This window comes from Sardina pilchardus, chromosome 3 (genome assembly GCF_963854185.1).
Source record: "Sardina pilchardus chromosome 3, fSarPil1.1, whole genome shotgun sequence".
Lineage (NCBI taxonomy): Eukaryota > Metazoa > Chordata > Actinopteri > Clupeiformes > Clupeidae > Sardina > Sardina pilchardus.
In genome coordinates this window covers 28,964,074-28,984,185 of record NC_084996.1, presented here as the reverse complement: position 1 = coordinate 28,984,185, position 20,112 = coordinate 28,964,074, and the positions used below count along the sequence as shown (strand labels likewise).

The 20,112-nt window shown below is 41.7% G+C and overlaps 1 protein-coding gene across 1 annotated transcript in view; it reads left to right on the top strand.

Moving 5' to 3' along the window:
- si:dkeyp-72e1.9 (syntaxin-binding protein 4) overlaps nt 1–20,112 on the top strand; it is a 51,476-nt gene that overhangs the window by 17,735 nt on the left and 13,629 nt on the right. Inside the window, exons 3-11 of the mRNA XM_062531218.1 lie at nt 969–1,064; nt 6,772–6,841; nt 7,553–7,627; nt 13,225–13,307; nt 14,883–15,006; nt 15,388–15,532; nt 18,488–18,594; nt 19,289–19,427; nt 19,790–19,868. Of these exons, the coding sequence (XP_062387202.1) occupies nt 969–1,064; nt 6,772–6,841; nt 7,553–7,627; nt 13,225–13,307; nt 14,883–15,006; nt 15,388–15,532; nt 18,488–18,594; nt 19,289–19,427; nt 19,790–19,868 (918 nt within the window). The remainder of the gene's footprint in view (nt 1–968; nt 1,065–6,771; nt 6,842–7,552; nt 7,628–13,224; nt 13,308–14,882; nt 15,007–15,387; nt 15,533–18,487; nt 18,595–19,288; nt 19,428–19,789; nt 19,869–20,112) is intronic.

The following is a 20,112-nucleotide window of genomic DNA, read 5'->3' as shown; positions in this document are numbered from 1 at the left end:
ATTCCTCCACATTCCGTTTAGAAACAGTGTTTCGGATATAGATAGAGTTTCAACTCAATGTACAAACTTTAAAAACAGGTGGTGAAACTAAAAACTCTGACCAGCGTGATTAGCTTGATTATTAGCTATCCAGTATCTATCTCCAGGTATCAAGCAGTCCTGAAGCAGAGCCCAGAAAAGATAATAACTGCATTAGGCAAACCTGAATGTTACTATTAAATCATTAACACTGATTGCTTGCTTCTTCAGTACCAACGGATTATGAAACACATTTTTCAAGACTTCAGGACATGAAAACATTGTTACATTTGAAGTTACGAAATGAGAAACTAAACGTGGGGAAACTAGAAACTCCCACCAGTATGATTAACTTAATTATTAGCTCTCCAGCATCTATCTCCAGGTATCAAGCAGCGCTGCTGTCGCATCTAAAGCAGACAGCGAAGAAAAGATAATAACTACTGAAAAGCTAATGATATGCTGCTACTGAGAGCCAACTAGTGCAGATGTTCGCAGAGATGCAAGAAAACCTACCAACAAAGACCCTTGATTACACACTAATACAGAAATGTAAATAGTTGAAAAAGAAATAAGCCCTTTAATTGTACTGGGTAATTAATGAAATTACTGGTAGGCATTCCTAATCAATCAAAAGTCTAAATTTCAGATTTAATTAAACTGACAAGCAATTTCAAATTGGTACAAATTCCATAATAATTGTATTGATATCCTCAACAAAATCCAAAACATGATGTTTGACAAATTGTTATTGCTCCTAAGGTGAAGTGGTGATTTTATAAAACTCACCAATTCAAGGAAAGTTTCTGTCATCACCATTTTTTCCCCATTTATAGAACATATCTTTTTGAGAAATATATAGGACAAAATTCTTGCAATACTGATTTATTTGTGGAAAAAAGAAAAATAAACATATATTCCACCTTTATAACGACGTTAATCTTTCACAGGGATCAAAGTCATAGGAGGAGTAAAGGAATTGACAGGAGAGGAATTTGGAGTCTACGTCAAAAGGATTTTACCAGGTGGCCTTGCTTCAATTGATGGTAAGATCTATCTATCTATCTATCTGTCTGTCTGTCCGTCTGTCTGTTTATCTGTCTATCTTTCTATTTTGGCACGTTTATTTGTCGAAATTATTCATTTAGGAAAAGCAGACGATCTGAGAATGTTGCCTCTCTAATGGAGGGGGATAAAGCTGTGTTCCCAGAAATGCCTCCTATTTAAAACGTGTTTGATGTAAGACGCATGTAGTATTGGTGTCCACTCAGTGCCTCAATCCAAGCCATTCTTACCTTGCGTCCAGCTGATTAGTCAAAATAAATCTTTTGAGCTGCCGCTGTTGTTTAATTCAATTGCCTTGATCCACATGGTTTTGGAAGGCTTTCACTGATGATGACCAGCAATCCCATTATTATCAATCAAGGCCTCTGAAATCAGGGCCACCACCGTGGGCTAAAATAAGTAACATTTGGAGAGTACATGATGGGACAATCTACAGTGTACACTTGATGTGTGTTTGGTTTAGCGCTAAAGGGAGGAAATTAAGTTTCAGTCTTAGTTTCTGTAAATCACTCTCTAGCTCTCATTAGTGTGTCTTGCTGTTCATCCAAAACCCTGTTCTCTTCTGTTGCCATGCATAGCTTAGTGCCCCCACTCTTTCTCTCTCTCTCTCTCTCTCTCTCTCTATCTCTCACTGTCTCTCTCTCTCTCTATCACTCTCTCTGTTTCTCTCCTTGTATGTCTCTCATTCCCTCAGAGTTTCAGAGCTGTGTGTGGATTGAAATGAGTGTTTATTTTCCCCCGGTCACGCCTACTCTCAGTCTCTCAGCAACAGCCTGCCCAGTAGTATCCCACAATGCACACCTACACATAAGTCTTAAGTCGCTCACGTGCAGTAGAGTGCTGTGTTTAGTGCTGCTAAAGCCTCTGGCTGCTGGACATTACTGGCTCTCTTCCACTCCCTGTGCTCACCAGCACTAGTACCACTGCACTGTGACTGCACTGAACAGTACTGTCACTCTTGTTCCTCAAAATAAACATGGCATTTTAGAACCTTAAATTGTTGCTGAACATAACCTTTTGTTTTAAATGAATGGAAAACATTTTCAACACTCTCCTGGAGGGTTAAGGCAAAGATACTTCCTAACATGTTTTTCTCCTGAGCCCTGAGAGGCCTGGAAGGTGTGTACTCCTGAAGTATGTCTGATGGGTGATCAGGTCCCGTTCCATTTAACAATTTATAAACAAGCAGTAGTGCCATAATCAACCCCACTTACTGGACATACTGTAGATGCATGAGTTCAGAGATGTATAGTAACGAAGTAGAACTACTTAAGTACTCTACTTAAGCACTGAAATGCAGTATCTGTACTTTACTGGAGTATTATTTTTTTCTGCTACTTCTACTTTTACTTCACTACATATTTTCGATGAGTGTAGTACTTTTACTCCGATACATTTTTTATGTGCTCCATCGTTACTCGTTACTGGTGTGTCGGTCACGAACAAATCCGTTCCGGATTGCTCACGAAGTCCTAGTCACACTGATGCGTGTCACTTGTTGACAGCACGATCTTAGCTTTCCAATGGTATTAAATAGTTGCTGTAATTAAGGGTTCGCGAGAAAATCAAGGTGAAGTTAGGCTACATGAGAAGCATTCATTTGTACAATAAGTTATTCTCGAGTAGCCTAATCCCATTTTTAAATTGCAACATTTCTTCTTGGTCTCCGACTTCAGTCTGTGTAGTACCCCACAATAAGCCTACTACTTGGATATTGTGTTCTTCCACTTGTTTGGTTTTAGAACATTTACTTAAACTACATAAATTACATAGAAAACATAAGCATTGCTTCCACATATTTCTATGCATTATGCCTATTCTAAACTAGCCGGATAACCATGACTGAGGCCTACTGTAATTACTCTCACGTTCTTTTAAAGTGACAGGCACTCAATTAGACAGTTGACATTAAAGATAAATGTAAGTCAATATGACAATCGTGTAAAATGTGAGTCAAAATAAAAAAAACCTATATCAAATACTCAACATACTGTACTATGTATTTTAACTAATTGTGCAGATCATAAATAGGCCTAATGTAAACTTCATATGAATTTCAAAATGTTTGAAATACAAACATATGAAGCCACCTTTTCACTGAGTGTGGGGAAGTATGCCTTGTAATGTCTGGTCTCCACTGGTGTGGTGGGGCTCCCATATCAAATCAGTATCAAAATTCTTAACTTATGTTAAAACAATTGTGACACTATAGTCTTATCATGTATTTTTCATGCTATGGCTACGACTGATGCATTAGATAGATAGATAGATAGATAGATAGATAGATAGATAGATAGATAGATAGATATAGATAGATAGATGGCTACAGACGATCAATGATTCTGTATACCTATTGTATTAAAAGTGAGTTGTATCGGTCATAACACCCCTACAAATGACATTGGGAAACCCATACAGTTATATTTATTCACCTTGTTAAAGGGATATTCCGCCATTTGTGGAAATACGCTCATTTTCCACCTTCCCTCGAGCAACACAATCGATATTTACCTTGCTCCCGTTCATCCAGCCATTCTGTGAGTCTGGCGATACAACTTTTAGCTTCAGCCTAGCATAGATCATTGAATCGGATTAGACCATTAGCTTCTCGCCTGCTAGCTTCATGTTTAAAAGTGACTAAGATTTCTGGTAATTTTCCCATTTAAAACGTGTCTCCTCTCAAGTTAGAAAGTGCAATAAGACCAACTGAAAATGAAACCTGGCGTTTTTCTAGGCTGATTTGACATGGAACTACACTCTCATCTGGCGTAATAATCAAGGCAACTTGCAGCTACTGGCACTACTACTGCTTGTTGTCTATGGGGACTATTTTCAAATGCTGCGTACGATATCACTGCGCCCATGGTACGTTTGCAAGTTGCCTTGATTATTATGCCAGATGAGAGTGTAGTTCCATGTCAAATCAGCCTAGAAAAACGCCAGGTTTCATTTTCAGTTGGTCTTATTGCACTTTCTAACTTGAGAGGAGACACGTTTTAAATGGGAAAATTACCAGAAATCGTAGTCACTTTTAAACATGAAGCTAGCAGGCAAGAAGCTAATGGTCTAATCCGATTCAGTGATCTATGCTAGGCTGAAGCTAAAAGTTGTATCGCCAGACTCACAGAATGGCTGGATGAACGGGAACAAGGTAAATATCGATTGTTTTGCTCGAGGGGAGGTGGAAAATGAGCGTATTTCCAAAAATGGCGGAATATCCCTTTAAACTACTACCACATGTTTATAGCCTATAGGGCCTAGGCTACATAGCCTAGTCTAGGGCCTAGGCTATGGCCCCCGTGTGTCTGCCAAGGGGCCTGCACTGAACGATTGTGCTAATACCTTTTGCACTCATCTTGTTCGCAAATCAGCTAATTACATAATACTTCTACTTTTACTTTCAGTACTTGAGTAGTATTTAAAAAAATAAACTACTTGCAATACTTAAGTACAAAACATGTTTAATACTTTAGTACTTCCACTTAAGTACGGTTTTTAAAGAGCACTTCTACTTCTACTCAAGTCACTTTTTTGATAGAGCACTTGTACTTCTACTCAAGTCTGGATCTCTAGTACTTTATACATCACTGGATGAGTTTTTCTAAATTATGTTTTGACATCAGTCTCTCCTCCTTTTTACCAAATATAATTACTTCAGTTTTTTCTTTGTTCAGCTGAGGGAAGTTTAGAGATATCCAGTTGTTGATTTGGTCAATACACTGACAAAGAGATTCAAGGGGACTATAGTCATTTGGTGACAGAGCTAAGCAAATGTTGAATAATAATGGCCGTAAGATACAGTATATATATTTTTCTGCACTGTCATATCAGCTGTTAGCCCACCACACTGTATGTATGTTATGTATGGTGTTTCAAGTATGCATTTTACAGTGCCCAGTACATTATTATTGCTATAATGCTAAACCATACTGTATAGCCATATTAGCTTATCCAGTTGAACATGATACAAGAAAAGAGTGTTCATTTGCTCATAATGCAAATCTAAATGAATAGTGCTGAGATGAGTTATTTAATTTCATTTGGAGTCACTTCGGATGGAATTGTCAGCTAGATTGCTGTGTGTAAATGTCCGTATGTTCCACACCCTGTCCTCAACCTTGGGGTTGGCGCAGTAGCCTTTGGTGAGTGTGATCAAAAGTTTAATGAGGAACAGAATGAAACCACAAAATGGCCGTTAATGAAATGACGATAATGATCTCGAACAGCAATGATGAAGAACAATGGTCTATTAAGATGTACTGTACGTATGATGGCGCGAGAGGTCTTGAGGATGTCAAATGTGTGCGTTTTTGGAGAAAGCAAAGGCCAAATAAAGCAAACGTTCTGTCGTCTGTAAAAGACGCGTTAGCAAAACTGGGAACCTTCCTCAGAGGGGGTAACTTGGGCGAAGATCTTGATTCAATAATGTTGCTTTGATGCTGAGGATTTAATTAGTTAATGATCTTAGAGTGATTACTGTAAAGCTATTGGCTGATATGATATGGGGGCGACACTTCACTTCTCTGAGGTGTCCTGACTCCTGTGCGTCTCTGAACTACAGATCAGCAATTAAGAGCTGAGATTCATAAAATGCACTTATCCAACTGACAATATGAAATGCAAAGCTTGCTTCATTTCTGTTGAACTATGTATTCAAGACACATCAACTATAGAGTAGGTGAAATGCATTGCATGACACATCTAGAGAATTAACTACACATTGACTGTGATTTTTGAGCATGCAACACATGGGAACCAATCAGAACTAATCTAACCCAAACCTTTTCCAGCAGCAGCCAGAAGCCAAATAAATGTCAGTTGGTGCTTGTAATCTGCCAGCGACCATGATAAACAACTGAGGTAGAGGAGAAACGCAGCCCAAAAATCAGTTGAGACATAAATTTACAGATATCCCAAAAATGTCTAAATCCGACATGAACAAATTTGTATGGCATCTAAAACTAGGCAGCTTGTAAATCATTTTCTCTGTGGAAGCTTTTCTTCTGTCAGACTCGGCTAGCTTAGCCGCCATACTGTAGCCCTTGAACTCGCACCTGCTCTGCCGACAGGAAGAATTGCCGAGCCGCCGTCGCTCCTTCCCCTTAAAAAGCCCATCAGTAAAGCAGAGGCTGTCCTGTCCTGACCCACATTCACACTTCCCTCCTGGAAACAGGACGGGTTGTTTGAGGAGACTGCCGCCCCGCAGGAGTGCCCGCAGGACATCTTTGAGTGGGTCAATATGCCACTCGACCCGAGGCTATCACAGCTCGTCACATACACCATTTCCGAGGCCCTCTGAAGATGAGTTTCGGTTGTAGCGCAGCGTGCTTCAGGTCTTCTTGAGGTCATGTTTTTGATCATAGTAGCGATCAGACAATGACTCGCACTATTCAGGTGTAATTGAAAGGATTAGTGGAATCTAATCTAAGTTCATTTCTACAGATGTATATTTATTGGACTCATCAGGTTGGTCAAAGTGATGTTGCACTCGTAAGCAGTCATCGTGACCGTGCTACCTCATAAATCTCATAGCTTTGGGGTAATTGCTGGACAGCTAGAACTCTCCCTGGGATTTAGGGATTTATTTTCCACTATTTTCCATTTATTTCCAATAAAGTTAGTTTTCCACTGAACAAAGCATCTTATATTGATTTGTACGTGTGATTATGCATCTGTTCATCATCACAGGAAACCTACAACCAGGAGACCAGATACTGGAAGTGAATGGGGAGAGTTTGATCGGAGTCACCAGTGAGAGGTAACCAGCTTTTCATTTTAAAGACTTAGTCTGTTTGCACTTAATTAATTATATTAGTTATGAGTTACGTATGAGTTATGTATTGTGAGTATTTATGGTTCTTGTTCATTTGAAAACTGGTGATTTTCATATTTGATATTGTTACTAATATTACCATTACTCTCTTGTACAGTAGGTTTCTCAACTTCATATTTTTTAGCTAATAGTGTTCATATATTGTAAGTCTCTTTGGACAAAAGCATGAGCCAGATACCTCAAACAAACATAAAGCATAAACCAGCCTGTTGGTGTCGGTCCTAGCACTGGTCCAAGTAGGCCACTGTACTGATACCTTGTGTTTAGACACTCTTCTTCGCTGTTGTTCTTTAGCGGTTTGGGTTTGGATTTGGGCTCTTCATTGCTCTTGAGCAGGTTTTTAACTCTCTTTTTTGACATCTATTTTAATATATATTCGGGACGGTGGTAGCATAGTGGTTTAAGGAGCTGGGCTAGCATGCGAGTAGCCTGAAAATTCGTGGGTTCAATTCCCAGCTTCCACTGTTGTGCCCTTGAGCAAGGCACTTAACCCCCAAGTTGCTCTGGGAACAATGTAGTCCCTTGTAATAGAATTGACATATGTAAGTCACTTTGGATGACAAGTGCTTGCTAAATGAGTTTATGTAAACTTATTTCTATTCACTCATTTGATGTTTGTTTTTTTTCTCCCTGCAGGGCGGTAGACATTCTCAGAGCTGCGTCTTCAACCAATCACATGCGCCTTCTAGTTGCGAGGGATGAAGAGGCCAGGTGAGCTGCTCAGTGAATAGTAGATGTTCAAACAGAGGGGAATCCAAACCAAAGAAAGTGTCATTGTGCACTCAAACTGTGAATCAATTATGCCATCCTGCCCTGATGAAGGCATAGCAATCGCTGAAACTGATAAAAAAAAAAAATTACGGTCCAATAAGATTATTGCATCATAGATTGAGTGTGTAACAACACTGTTTGGAATCTTCACTAAGTCGGACAGCACCTCAGCAATCAGTGGTCATGCTAGTAGTTATCCTACAGGTCTGTATATGGAAGAGGGTATTATGGCTGTATTTAATGGTGTTGCACAGCAATCCAGAGGGAAATGTTATCGTACGTCAACAGAAATGTGTTACAGTAATGCCTTACGTGCACCAACGTTTAGTGAACGCCAAGCAGAGAAACCTCTCAACTTCTGAAATAGTTTTCATAATCCCCCCCAAAATTTGAACGAAACTACACAAGGAAACTGACTACAATTTCTGTGTTTTTTCCTCATAGTCTCTAAATGCCCCCGTTTAGCCCAGTGCTCCATCCGTGACCTGTAGGTTCTCTGTCCTCTCCAGTGACTGAGATTCACCCCTCTCCGACGTGTGATCTTCTTAGCTTGTTGGCCGTGAATAATTCAAAGCAAAAAAATGAATAATTTTGTTCATAAACTAGATCTGACTGGGTGTTGGCAGTTGCACAGGAGTGAGTTGGCGCGCGCTTCAAAGCGGCACTGGCAGCCCCGTGCTGGTTTTTGGGCAGCGGAGCCTCAGTCACGGCGCTGCAGGCGCTGCAGGCGCTGCAGGCTTTCCCCCATCCTCTCCTGCCTCCCGCGCTTTCTTTCTACTGTATCTGAAAAAAGCATCAATGGAAAAACACAAAAACCAATGGAAAATCCAATGGTGAAGCGTTTTTTTGTGTGTGTGTGTGTGTGTGTGTGTGTGTGTATGTAGTGTACCATATTCACCGACTGACAGTCGGTCAGCCCGGATTCTGTCTGTGCTGTTTGGATGAGAGTGTCTGCCATATACCTGTCAACGTTTTCTTTTAACTTCACACAAACATGCTGTAAAACAAACAAAAACAGACATAAAACAAGCAAACACATGTGCGATTTAAACAGGTAATACAATAAGCTAAAATATTTACTGTAGACCCTATCAGTGGTTTAGATGATGCTAGATGATGGCCCTAGATGCCAGGATATTCATCGGAACTAATTGTATTATGTGCATAGCAGCATTGACACCAGACCATTCTCAATTGATAGTTGGTCTGGAAAAGGTCCATTGGCTTACAGTACGACTTCAAGCAGGGGACATAACTATCAGTGAAATTAAACTTAAATTGATGCATTGAACTCTTACCAAATAGTTTCAGAAGTGTATCAATCTTGTAAATGAAGGTTTAAAGGTTTGCAAAGACATACACGTCCATGCCAGATTAGTGATTGTACTTGCGTGCCCGTGTCTTAGGGACATTGGAAATGGGCTTCAATGGCCTCTTGGCCAGACAGACCTGCAGAGCAAATCCCAAATTTGTCGAAGGTTCGTATGGGAATTCCCAGGCTGAAAGGTGCAGGCTTAGTTCAATTAAATTCAGTTCAGTTTTCTTTACTTATATAGCACAAATTTAACTTATCTAAAGATGCTATACAGAGGCCAGAGCTGAAAGATCTGTAGCAAAGGTCCTACTGTATGAAAAACAAAACAGGTAGGTAGGCAGGTCAGCAGAGATCGGTTACCGGTATCTGACAAGAAACAATTTTACATTTAGACTTTATATGCCGGAACAATTCACTGCCAGGCTTATCATGGCTCCACAAAAAAAGTCAACTGAAGCTGATACAGTGGAGCAGGAGCAGCACATACTGCATAAAATCTGAGGGATGCCTTAATAGTGTGGTCTGGAAAAAGGGTCATGATTAGCTTTGGCTTACAACAAGCACTTGCACAGCGGCGGTATTAATACTTTCCCAATGTTACTAGGCCATTGACAGCACAGGGTATATTAATAGGCATAAGTCTAGACATGTGCTACATCCTGTATCGCACGCCAACGGTAGCGCTGTTTGCCAAATGCGTTATCCCTCAGTGTCAGGCTTGCAGCCATTAATGTGTATGTTTATTGTGGTTTTTAGGGATGATTATTTACAAAAACCCAATCAACTTTATATTGGATAAATTGTAATAATCACTGGGACGCTTAGCCAGTAGCCTCACTGGGAGGAATAGCCTGCCCTGGAGCATCACTGCAGTCTGTAGGTGGCACTTACAGCATGAACAGCCTGCCTCTGCACAAGACGGAGGTACCCCTCTGACCCTTGCCACCATTTATAATCTGTAAACCAAATCTATCAGATGAGTCACCAAGTGTTACTGCATGGTAGGGATGGGGCGGGGCGGGGCGGGGCGGGGCGGTGGCAGTACAGGATGGCAGGGCAGGACACGTCACATGTTTTCCAATGGCTCATCATGTTGGACGGAAAGGCCCAGGGGTTAAGAGCTAAAGCGAGATCAGGAGTGTGCATGACACAGTGTCTCCACTGCGCCGGAGCCCGATGTCCTCAGGTCGGCATCAGATAGCCGCAAGCTGCTGATCCCAGCAGTACATTTACATTATCGTTTACATTTATTCATTTAGCAGACGCTCTTATCCAAAGGGACTTACATACATACAGTATGTCATTATATCACAGAGGCCATTGTCCCCAGAGGAACTCGGGGGGGGTTAAGTGCCTCACTGCATGATAGCCCAGCTACCACTAACCACTAAGGTACAGTACAATACAGTACCACCACCCCAGTTGAGTTGCTCATCCAATGTGCAAACACTTCCTCCATAGACCTCCACTCAGTAGAGGGCATTTTCCTGAGCAAAACGCACGCAAGCATTTTTTTGCTGTTCTTTACATGTCTGGACCTTATAGGACATCAAGTTCTGGTTGAGCAATATGTTTTATTTATTTATTTTCATTTCTGATTGTGTCACAATACTCTTTGAATCCTGTGATGATTTGGCTAAGTGTCAACCACTGTGATAAAAAGGGAATAGTAATCATTATCCTATACTGTAGGTCTGTATGTGTGAGAGAGAGAGTTACAGTTGTATTCTGTATACTATATATTCTACACACTTCCTCATTCTGTTCTACATAATTTACATACGACTCATACTATGCTATATATTCTACCTGCTCCTCATGGTCCTCTCAGGGCAGGACTGTAAATGGAAAGGACTCAGCGCGGTGAACGTGGTCCGAGCCATAAAACATGCTGTGTCAACAGCACGCAGTGGAGGTGTATTGATCGCCTGTTGAGCTCAAATATCAACAAATATCAATACGTCGCACAGGAGCGCAGACTCTTACCTTTAAGCAGCGCCAGTCCACGCTTGGTGTAGAGGGTGGGGGATGGTAAGCACACAGGAGAGGGGATGAGGGGCTGTGGCAGGGGGGATTATATCCCCAGTGGAGAGCTACGCATGGTGGGGGGGGCGGTGGGGGGGGGCGGTGGGCCCTCCTCCAATACACACCATCCCTGCCACAGCTTTTTAGCGGTTGTCACGAGCCGTTGGCTCACCTGAGTGGGTTATGACGCAGGCACACTTGCTAGTGTTGCGGGTTTACGGCCCGTTTACCTGTGGAGGGTGAGGACAGAGAGCGGTGCAGCGTAGAGCGCACGGCTCAAATGATGTCGCATTGCAACCTTGAGTGACCTTTCCCTGTTTTAATCCCGCGCATAACCCACTCCGAAGGATCAAGCTGGATTTTTTTTTTCCTCCCCTTTTCCTCACAGTTTATCATCTCTCTTTCCGTCTTCCCTCTCCCCTCCCGAATTGGGGCTAAGTGCGTTATTCTGTCCTCCTCCGGGGCGTAATGATGCGGCGAGGAGAAGGGCGATCGCTGGACTGGTGCCCACTCCTCTGTTTACTTGCGCTTCGAATGGACTTAAGAAAGGCACACAAGCTCTTGCACACGTAGACACACACATGGAGACAAGTGCGTAAACAGAAACGTAAACAAAAACACACCAAAACAAGCTCACAAGACACTGCTGAGGATTACGGAAGCTTGAATTCTACGCATGCATATACTGTGCCGGTTCTTTTGGGGTCAGCAAATATTTATTTCATTATTAATGGCACAGGAAATGAATAGCTTACTGTGATAAAATTGAAGTTGCATTGAAAAGTTAACAATAAGCAAGACATCCAAAACACACACCCACATGCACACTTAGATACACGGTCACACAGCGAGAGTTTTTCAGCCGATGTGAAAAGTGACAGGTTCTCTGAGCTGGAGGGGGGGGCAGGCTGGGCATTTCTGCTGACCTATTTCTGCCTGTCAGAGGTGCGTCAGGCCAGAGGAGATAGCCACAGAGTAAACATGTAAAACAGGACAGGAGGGCTAGAGTCATGTGTGGTTACTGACCACCAGCCAACAGATGAGCCGTTACACACACTGCATAAAGCAGTCACAATGAGGGGGAAAGAAGACGGACACGGGATATTGACTGTGTAGACTCTGTGAAAGTGCAGTACAGTGTTCGAAATACAGCCAGACGTTGAGGTGCATTTAAATATGTTTCTGAGTACAAGTGGAAGATTATGTGTTCTATTCTTACAGGTTATCTGGCTACTGTGTTTCAAAACATCATTTTCAGCATATACTGAGGGAAATAATTTATTGAGAAATATGTTTGAAAAACATTCTTGTGCCTAAATGTAAAAGCACGTATCATGTTCCAGGATATGCTTTTTTTCCCCTTCAGCATAATACAATGTGCAGCAGTACAGTGTTATCTGGTAATGCTATTGTGGTGCCATATGATGGTAAAAGATTAATTCCAAAAACCAAAAAGTAGATTAGATTAGATTAGATTCAACTTTACTGCTGTTGTGCAGAGTACAAGTGCAAAGACAACAAAATGCAGTAGAGCGGAGTTATTTTAGTGGTACTGAAAGACTGAGAGGCAGCCATAATGTAGTCCAGAAGCTCACAAATGAGGACCAGATCGTATTTGTTCATCTTAAAAAATACAGAGAGGATCTGGGTTTTTGTACACATCATTTGATCCGATTGTCCGATTGTGCGCCTGCCTTTTTTTTTTATTCGGTGGTGGATTTTCATTCCCTATTTCAATCTCTGCGGAGACTGCGGAGAAGTTTTATTGGGCGGAGGGGGTCAGAGGTGAGCTGCCGCTCGCTGTAGTTGAAGTGGGCAGTGGGCACCCGTCCAGGCAGTGGCCGCGTGTCCTTTAGAAGCCTCTGTGGATCTCCTTAGATTACATGACAGATGAACAGATTCTCCGCCCCCCTAAGGGAATTACCTCCCATGATATTACATTGCAAAAACCACAGGGAAGGTATAATGGCATTTGCAGTGTTACATAACGACACAGATATCAAATTGTGCTGCTGGACATTTCCTGATCTCGTCAGGGAGGTGTACCTGGTCCGTATTTAGTAAAGGATGTTGCTCACGCAAGGGGCAAAGGGGCTCAGATTGCTGAGTGTTTTGTTTTGTTTCAGTTGTATTGTTTTGTGAGACATTTTGTGTGACATTTGGTGTGTGTGTGTGTGTGTGTATGTGTTGCTTTCAGGAGAGAATTTTCAGAGCTTCTGGAAAAGTACGGCAACAGCAACAGCAGTACGGGCTCGACGCGGAACTCTCCGAATCAACATGGTGTGTGTAGTCATTACTCCCCACCCCACACACCCCCATTCACACATGTCTACATACACACACAGACAAATGGCACGACATTAACATGCTGTTCATACATTCACACATGTGTTTAGGTGTGTATGCACAGACATTGCACAATGATGCTGAAACTCAGAAACAGATTGTTTTTCATAACTTAGGAAGTGTGCTTGTTAATGAGTAGAGCCCTTTTTTTCTGTATGTGTAATCCTTAAAAAGTTGAGATAGAACTAAATCGGCCTTTGAAAATGGCTTATGACAACACACTTGTCCATTATGTAATTGCTAACATCTGTCTGTGCCTCAGGAAAATCACTTCTTATTTGACAGATTGATAGAGAGAGACAGAGAGAGAGAGAGAAAGAGAGAGAGAAATGTACTGAAAGTGGAAGCAGGAGATTAGTGCCTTTGCCAAAGACATTGGCAAGTTTTTGCTCTCCTGTAGTTTAAAGCACTTTTATGATGTGACGTAATAGTGCTTTAAAACAAATTTGCAACATGTAGCCAAAAAGTTCAGAGGCATGGGAGGTTTTGGTTCTCTTTCTTGTTTTGGTTCTGAGAACACTGCACTGGGAGTATTGATCAGCATACTACAATGTCATATGACATACTCAGTACTGTAAGTGGACAACTATCCCTTGTTCAGGTTGCTCATGATAATTACCAAAACAGGCTACTGCTTATTTATATCACGCTCATTTCAATCTAGCCTCGCACTCCTGATTTTCAATACCCTAAATGTACCAATGAAATGAGAGCTGGACGGACACCTTAGTAGTGATCCTGTCTCGTTCTTTGCTAGAAGACAACAGCTACAAGAGCACATTAAATGTACACTTCTTCATACATGTATGTATCTGACACAAGATAGTAACCAGAGGGGGAAAGCACACCCTCAAGAAGTCGGGCAATTTGCCTAATTCTCCTTTGGTCTGTTTATTATTTATTATTGACAGCTTAGAGCAGCTTATGAGAAATCACCGCTAATAATCGCTCTCTGAGTGATGCTCTTTGAAGCCCGGAAGCCAAAGCCAGCGCAGCCCCATCAGCGCGTTTAAGAGGATATTTATGACAGCAAACTGCGGGGGCTCCACGGGGTCCCCGTAATGAAAAGTTAATTGGTAATTTTACCGCCATCTGGTGGCTCGAGCCCAACCTCGGAGTATAGCGATGCATATTTTATTTTGCGGGGGCCAGAGCCCTTTCCAAGTCATTTTGGGTCAGTTGGTGGTGTGAAGGGCCAAGAGTCACAGAATTCAATTAATTAGCCCGAGCTGCGGAGAAAAAAAAAGACAATTTACCCCAGAAAAAGGATGTGTGATAATCATTTCACCAATTCCATTTCAATTTAAATCCCTAAATTGGTTGAAAAGAGAAATTGGATTTGCTCAAAAAGTGTGACTTTTTGGTTTCAGGGGCATTTTCAATATGATAATTGTGATCATATATAATATACATGGGATTATTCAGTATGCCAGTTGTGAAATGACACTGAATAATGACACTGTCGTCTGTGTTGTTTTGTGCTGACGTGTTTTTGTCGTCCTGCAAAAGTAGGCAGATACCTGGACAGCTCATCGTCGGGCTCATCGTCCAGATCACAAAGTCCACTCCTGCTTAGTCCAGCAGGATCTCAGAGCAACTATAACAACACGGGACCTCTTCTGCGCTCACTCAGGTTTGGGACACACGCTGATGCGCAGGCACACACACCCACACACACACACGCACACACACACACACACACACACACACACACACACACACACACACACACACACACACACACACACACACAGACACGCACACACATACGCTGACAAAGTTATACTCTCTTTGGTTTTCACATGACCATATCAAGTATCACTAAGTATCATTGGCAGAAACAAACAAAATACACACACAAAAGCACGTCAAAGTACTCATTAGTAGCGTAGCTAAGTTAGGTGATCTACTAATGGTAGATTGGTTGGTTACTTATGTTTTGTTTGTGTGTGTGTGTCTCTGTGTGTGTGTGTGTGTGTGTGTGTGCGTGGTGTGTGTGTGTGTGTGCCTACAGCCACCCAGGGGAGGGTGTGATTCAGCTGATCTCGCTGGCTCGGACCTCCTGCAGCTTGGGCATCACTCTCGGTGGCGGCTCCAACAGACCTGATGGCCCAGCAGTTTTCATCCAGGAAGTACTGTCAGGAGGAGACTGCCACCGGGTGAGAGAGAGAGACAGAGAGAGAGAGAGAGAGTGAGAGAGAGAGAGAGAGAGAGAGAATGTTTAACTTTATCCAAAGCATCAATATATGGAAAATTGTTACACCCTGACTTGACTTACAGTTTTTTACAATCGCTTTGCTACTATTTTCAGAACCTTGATGTCATTTTTCACAACTCTAGACACAAAACTCAAAACGGTTACCACTTGTAACACAGGTTATCTAATATTCAAAACATTAGATTGTGCATTCACATCTTCAAAGAAATCTTGCACTTGCACAATCATTGGTTCAAAAAACAAATTTACTGTGAAATGCCACTGAAACATAACTATAGATCACCCGCACACAAGTAACCTATAGTTTCATTGTGTCATTGTTCGTACAATCATTAGATATTGTAGAACAAAATAGGTGATACAGGTTTCATTATGGTACTACAGGAACAGTACAGTAAACACATCTCTGTAAAAGTACTGCAATAGTAGAGAGAATACTACAGACACAGTGGAATCATTGAGCAAAGCTTGTAATATATTGATGCAAAACACTACAGTACAATCACAACATAGGTTTATTTGAATTAAAATAAAAATAATTAGCTATGAAATAGAAAAGAAAAGACAGGCTGATGAAAATATAACATATATATATTTATTTTACTGTATATAAAGATATAAAATATTAGGCTACATCCATGGATATTGTAGTCTAATTGGTTAATGCTCCACGCTAATTGGTGACAGTGAATCTCATTACAGTATCTTGAAACTTTCATGATTTGCAGTAAACATGGAAGATTATGTGTCTGTTACGTATTTCCATACAACTATGCATTAAGAGTAATGTAACAGTTCCTGATCATTTTGAGCAGTTGTATCAATTGATAGTTAGATCATTGTAAGGAAATGAATAGACGCTCATTTGAAATGTAATGTGTGAATTGCCTTTTGAAATAGTAGTACTTTGATGTTAAGTTGTATCATATTGAACAGGTGAGTTTTGTTGAATGATCAAATGATCTAAGTTGTATGTGTATTGTATCCAAGCAATTGAGAAAAGGGTTAGAGTTTTGAAAAATGTGCATTTTGATCATTGGTTGTGAATTTTGTGTCTAGAGTTGTGAAAAATGACATCAAGGTTCTGAAAATAGTAGCAAAGTGATTGTAAAAAACTGTAAGTCATGCACACGTGACACTTTCATGAACTATGTCAGCTCTCAATGGAACTGATTAAAGTAATGAAAGGCAGAAAGAAAGAAAGAAAGAAAGTTACTGTAAGGATTATAGCTCAGAAACCTGGTTTGATGAAGACTGGTTGTTCATTGGCCGCTTGACTTCTCCTGGTGTGGATCAACATACCAAAATGAACACATGAAATGAACAGTGGAAATGTTACTTTCTACCTCTGTATATCCATTTGGAGAGAAATAGTTACTGCTGGTGACCACTTTGCCCTTCAACTCTTCATACAGTAAACTAGACAGAGGGTCTGGACTGGAGGTGTGTGTGTGTGTGTGTGTGTGTGTGAGAATGTGCTGCCGCAGGCATATTGCTGTCATAGTCCCATCCTGAGCTCCGGCCCCAGTGAGGGAGGGCCTAACCCCCCCTGTGCATTGGAGCTCCTTGCTGCGTTGTGCAGAGGTCAGGTCTCCTGAAGCAGCTTAGAGAGGGAGGCCAGTTTTCCACCAGCGCAACACGAGAGCCAGTAATGAGCAAGCAATCTATACCATTCACCTGCACGCAGGGAAGTAGTAGTGTGTGTGTGTGTGTGGGTGTGTGTGGTGGGAGGGTGTGGTGGGGGATGTGGTGGTAGAAAAGGGCTGCTTAAATGCCGGCCATTGGATACACGCTGTCATTTTGCAAGGAAAACTGCTCGCTGGCTATAATTGAGATGAGACTATGCATTGTTAGGTCTTGAAGCTCTCTGCCCCACCCATTCCAACCCCTCACCAACCCCTCTCCACCCTCATCCACCCCCCCCCCCTTCTCAACCTCCTCCACCCCACCTCCTCCTCCCTTTATTTGCTGTCCCCAGGGCTCGTGCGAGCTGCCACCACGCTCCCCCTCTCTCCGTGGCCAAAGCCGTCTCCGATAACATGTTGCGGTTAATATAATGCCAGGGTTATGTAACGCGTTATTCAAATGAGACTGTTCAGAAGCGGAGAGGACCTCGAAAGACCTTCCTCTAGCACATATTTCTACTGTGTTTTAAGTTTTCACACTGAGACCTTCCCTTTGTGTGCTGTGGTGTCACGTCTCTCTTAAGCAGGGGGCCCAGATTGACAGCCTCTCTCAGTGACTGGCTTATTGCACCTTTGCTGTCTCTGATTCTGGACTCGCCTTAGTGCCGTCCTGACATCTCCTGTTCCACTGAGCACGCACGACACATCGCGTCAAAGACATTAATTGGATGTCATTACTTGGGAGACGTCTTGACTTGACTGCCCTGTCATAAAGAATTTGGCCTCTGCGTCTGTTATATATGTGTGTGTGTGTGTGTGTGTGTGTGTGTGTGTGTGTGTGTATGTGTGTGTGTGTGTGTGTGTGTTATACCCGTTTGTGCGATTTAATATGTGTTTGTATCTGCATGTATGTGTTTGTCTGCCTTGAGCCAAATCAGAGCTATTGGTTATTGTTTGTTTACCCAAAACAAAGAGAAAAGTAAGAAAAAAAACCTCCAGAAGCTCAAGCTGAGTAGGGGTGACTTCTGGAGTGGTCTGCGCTGTTTGTGTGGGCTGCTGCTGCTTGTCCTTGTCCGAGGCAGTGCCCAGATGGCCACCAGGGTCATATTCCTGCTGATGCACCGGCCTGGCGCTGGACACGAAAAGATGCCTCCTCTTCACTGTGCCGTCGCGCCACTGTTGTTGTGGAGGATCAGCAGCATTGCATAAAGGTTGTAGATGTTTATTTATTTATTCATCTTTGTTTATTTATTTACTTGTATCCCTCTCAGGACGGCCGATTGAGACCAGGAGATCAACTAATCGCCATTAACAAGGAGTCCTTGATAGGGCTGACCCACGAGGAAGCCAAGAGCATGTTCAACAAAGTCAAATTCAGGTTTGTTCCATTTGTGTTTTTGTCTGGGTTTGAGTGTGATGGGACTGAACGTGAAAAATGTCATGAGTCATGATTTACTCTTTGTCGTAGCAATCTGAAATCTTTTTCTTATACATTAGGAATCAATAGAAATTCATAAACTTCAATGAAGTGAGTTTGTAAAAGCAAGAGTTGCTAGTGAGATATCTTTTTTTTCACCAAGCCAAAAGCATGTTCAACAAAGTAAAATTCAGGTTTGTTCAATTTGTGTTTTTGTCTGGGTTTGAGTGTGATTTACTCTTTGTCGTAGCAATCTGAAATCTTTTTCTTATACATTATATGAATAAAAAGAAATTGATAAACTTCAATGAAGTGAGTTTGTAAAAGCAAGAGTTTGAAAACACTGTTGCTAGTGAGATATCTTTTTTTCACCAAGCTTAAAGTCAATTATTTAATTGTGAAGATTTATAATAAGAAAAAGCAGGAAAAGTTTGCACTCTGAAAAACTGCACTAGACACTAGTCTTTGCTGAAAAAATGTTTTCCTGCTTTTTCTTCTTTTTGTTTTGACGCACCTGTTTAAAAAAGACTATCATCTAGAGCACAACAGTACATGTCTCCCCAAAGATTTTATAATAAAAAAAAAATAGAAAAATATCACCCAATAGCAAATGTATGATAAAATAACGTTCTGTGTCTCTTTCTCCTCTTCCCAGCCAAGACAGTGTGGTGGAGGTTGCCTTCATCCCTGGGAAGGGCCTGTTCCCCAGCAGCGCGTCTCTGCACAACGGAGTCCAGAGGGGGGGGAACGGCTACAACCCCAGCCGGTTAAAAGTGCACGTCCGCTCCCCAGAGGTGAGGCCAGCCGCCGCTCTGCCGAAAACCCGTCTTAGAGAGAACTTTATGGGAAATAATGACTCAGATAATTCCTCACTCGTATTGCTTTTCATATTGCACTGAAACTATTAATATTTTGGTGTCTGTTTTGCAATGTTTGTAGAAGTGTTTAAAACACTATATATAGTATGGTTAATCAACCTCTATCAGTCTTCCCTTACAAACAGTATTATATTACTGTAGTGCATTGTGCAAGTGATGATTGTAAGAGTCAAGATTATGAAAGTCAGGTTTTATTGCTTGTAGCAGTTTAGCTGTCTCTGACCTGTACAGCAATATATTAGGCTTTTTTTTAAGGCTTTAGACGTTTATTTTCCCAGATTTTCCCAGAAGAACCTGCCCCAGTGCCTTCATCCTCTCCCGAAATCTGCCATTCAGAGGTCCACGCCCCAGGCACAGGTACCACCACATGGCATCTCATTTTGGCCAAGTAATGGACCTTGATTTGAATGATTGCAGAAAAAATTCTCAAGTCTAACTGGAGCTAATTTAATAAGGCAAAATCAGTTTACTAATGTAGCACCATTGGCAAGACATTAACAGCAAATACTGATGAGACAGCTCAATGCTCCCACATGACACATGATGGCAATAGTTCATGTGCTAGAGCTTTGCTTATTGATAGACTTTGCTATTTTCCCAT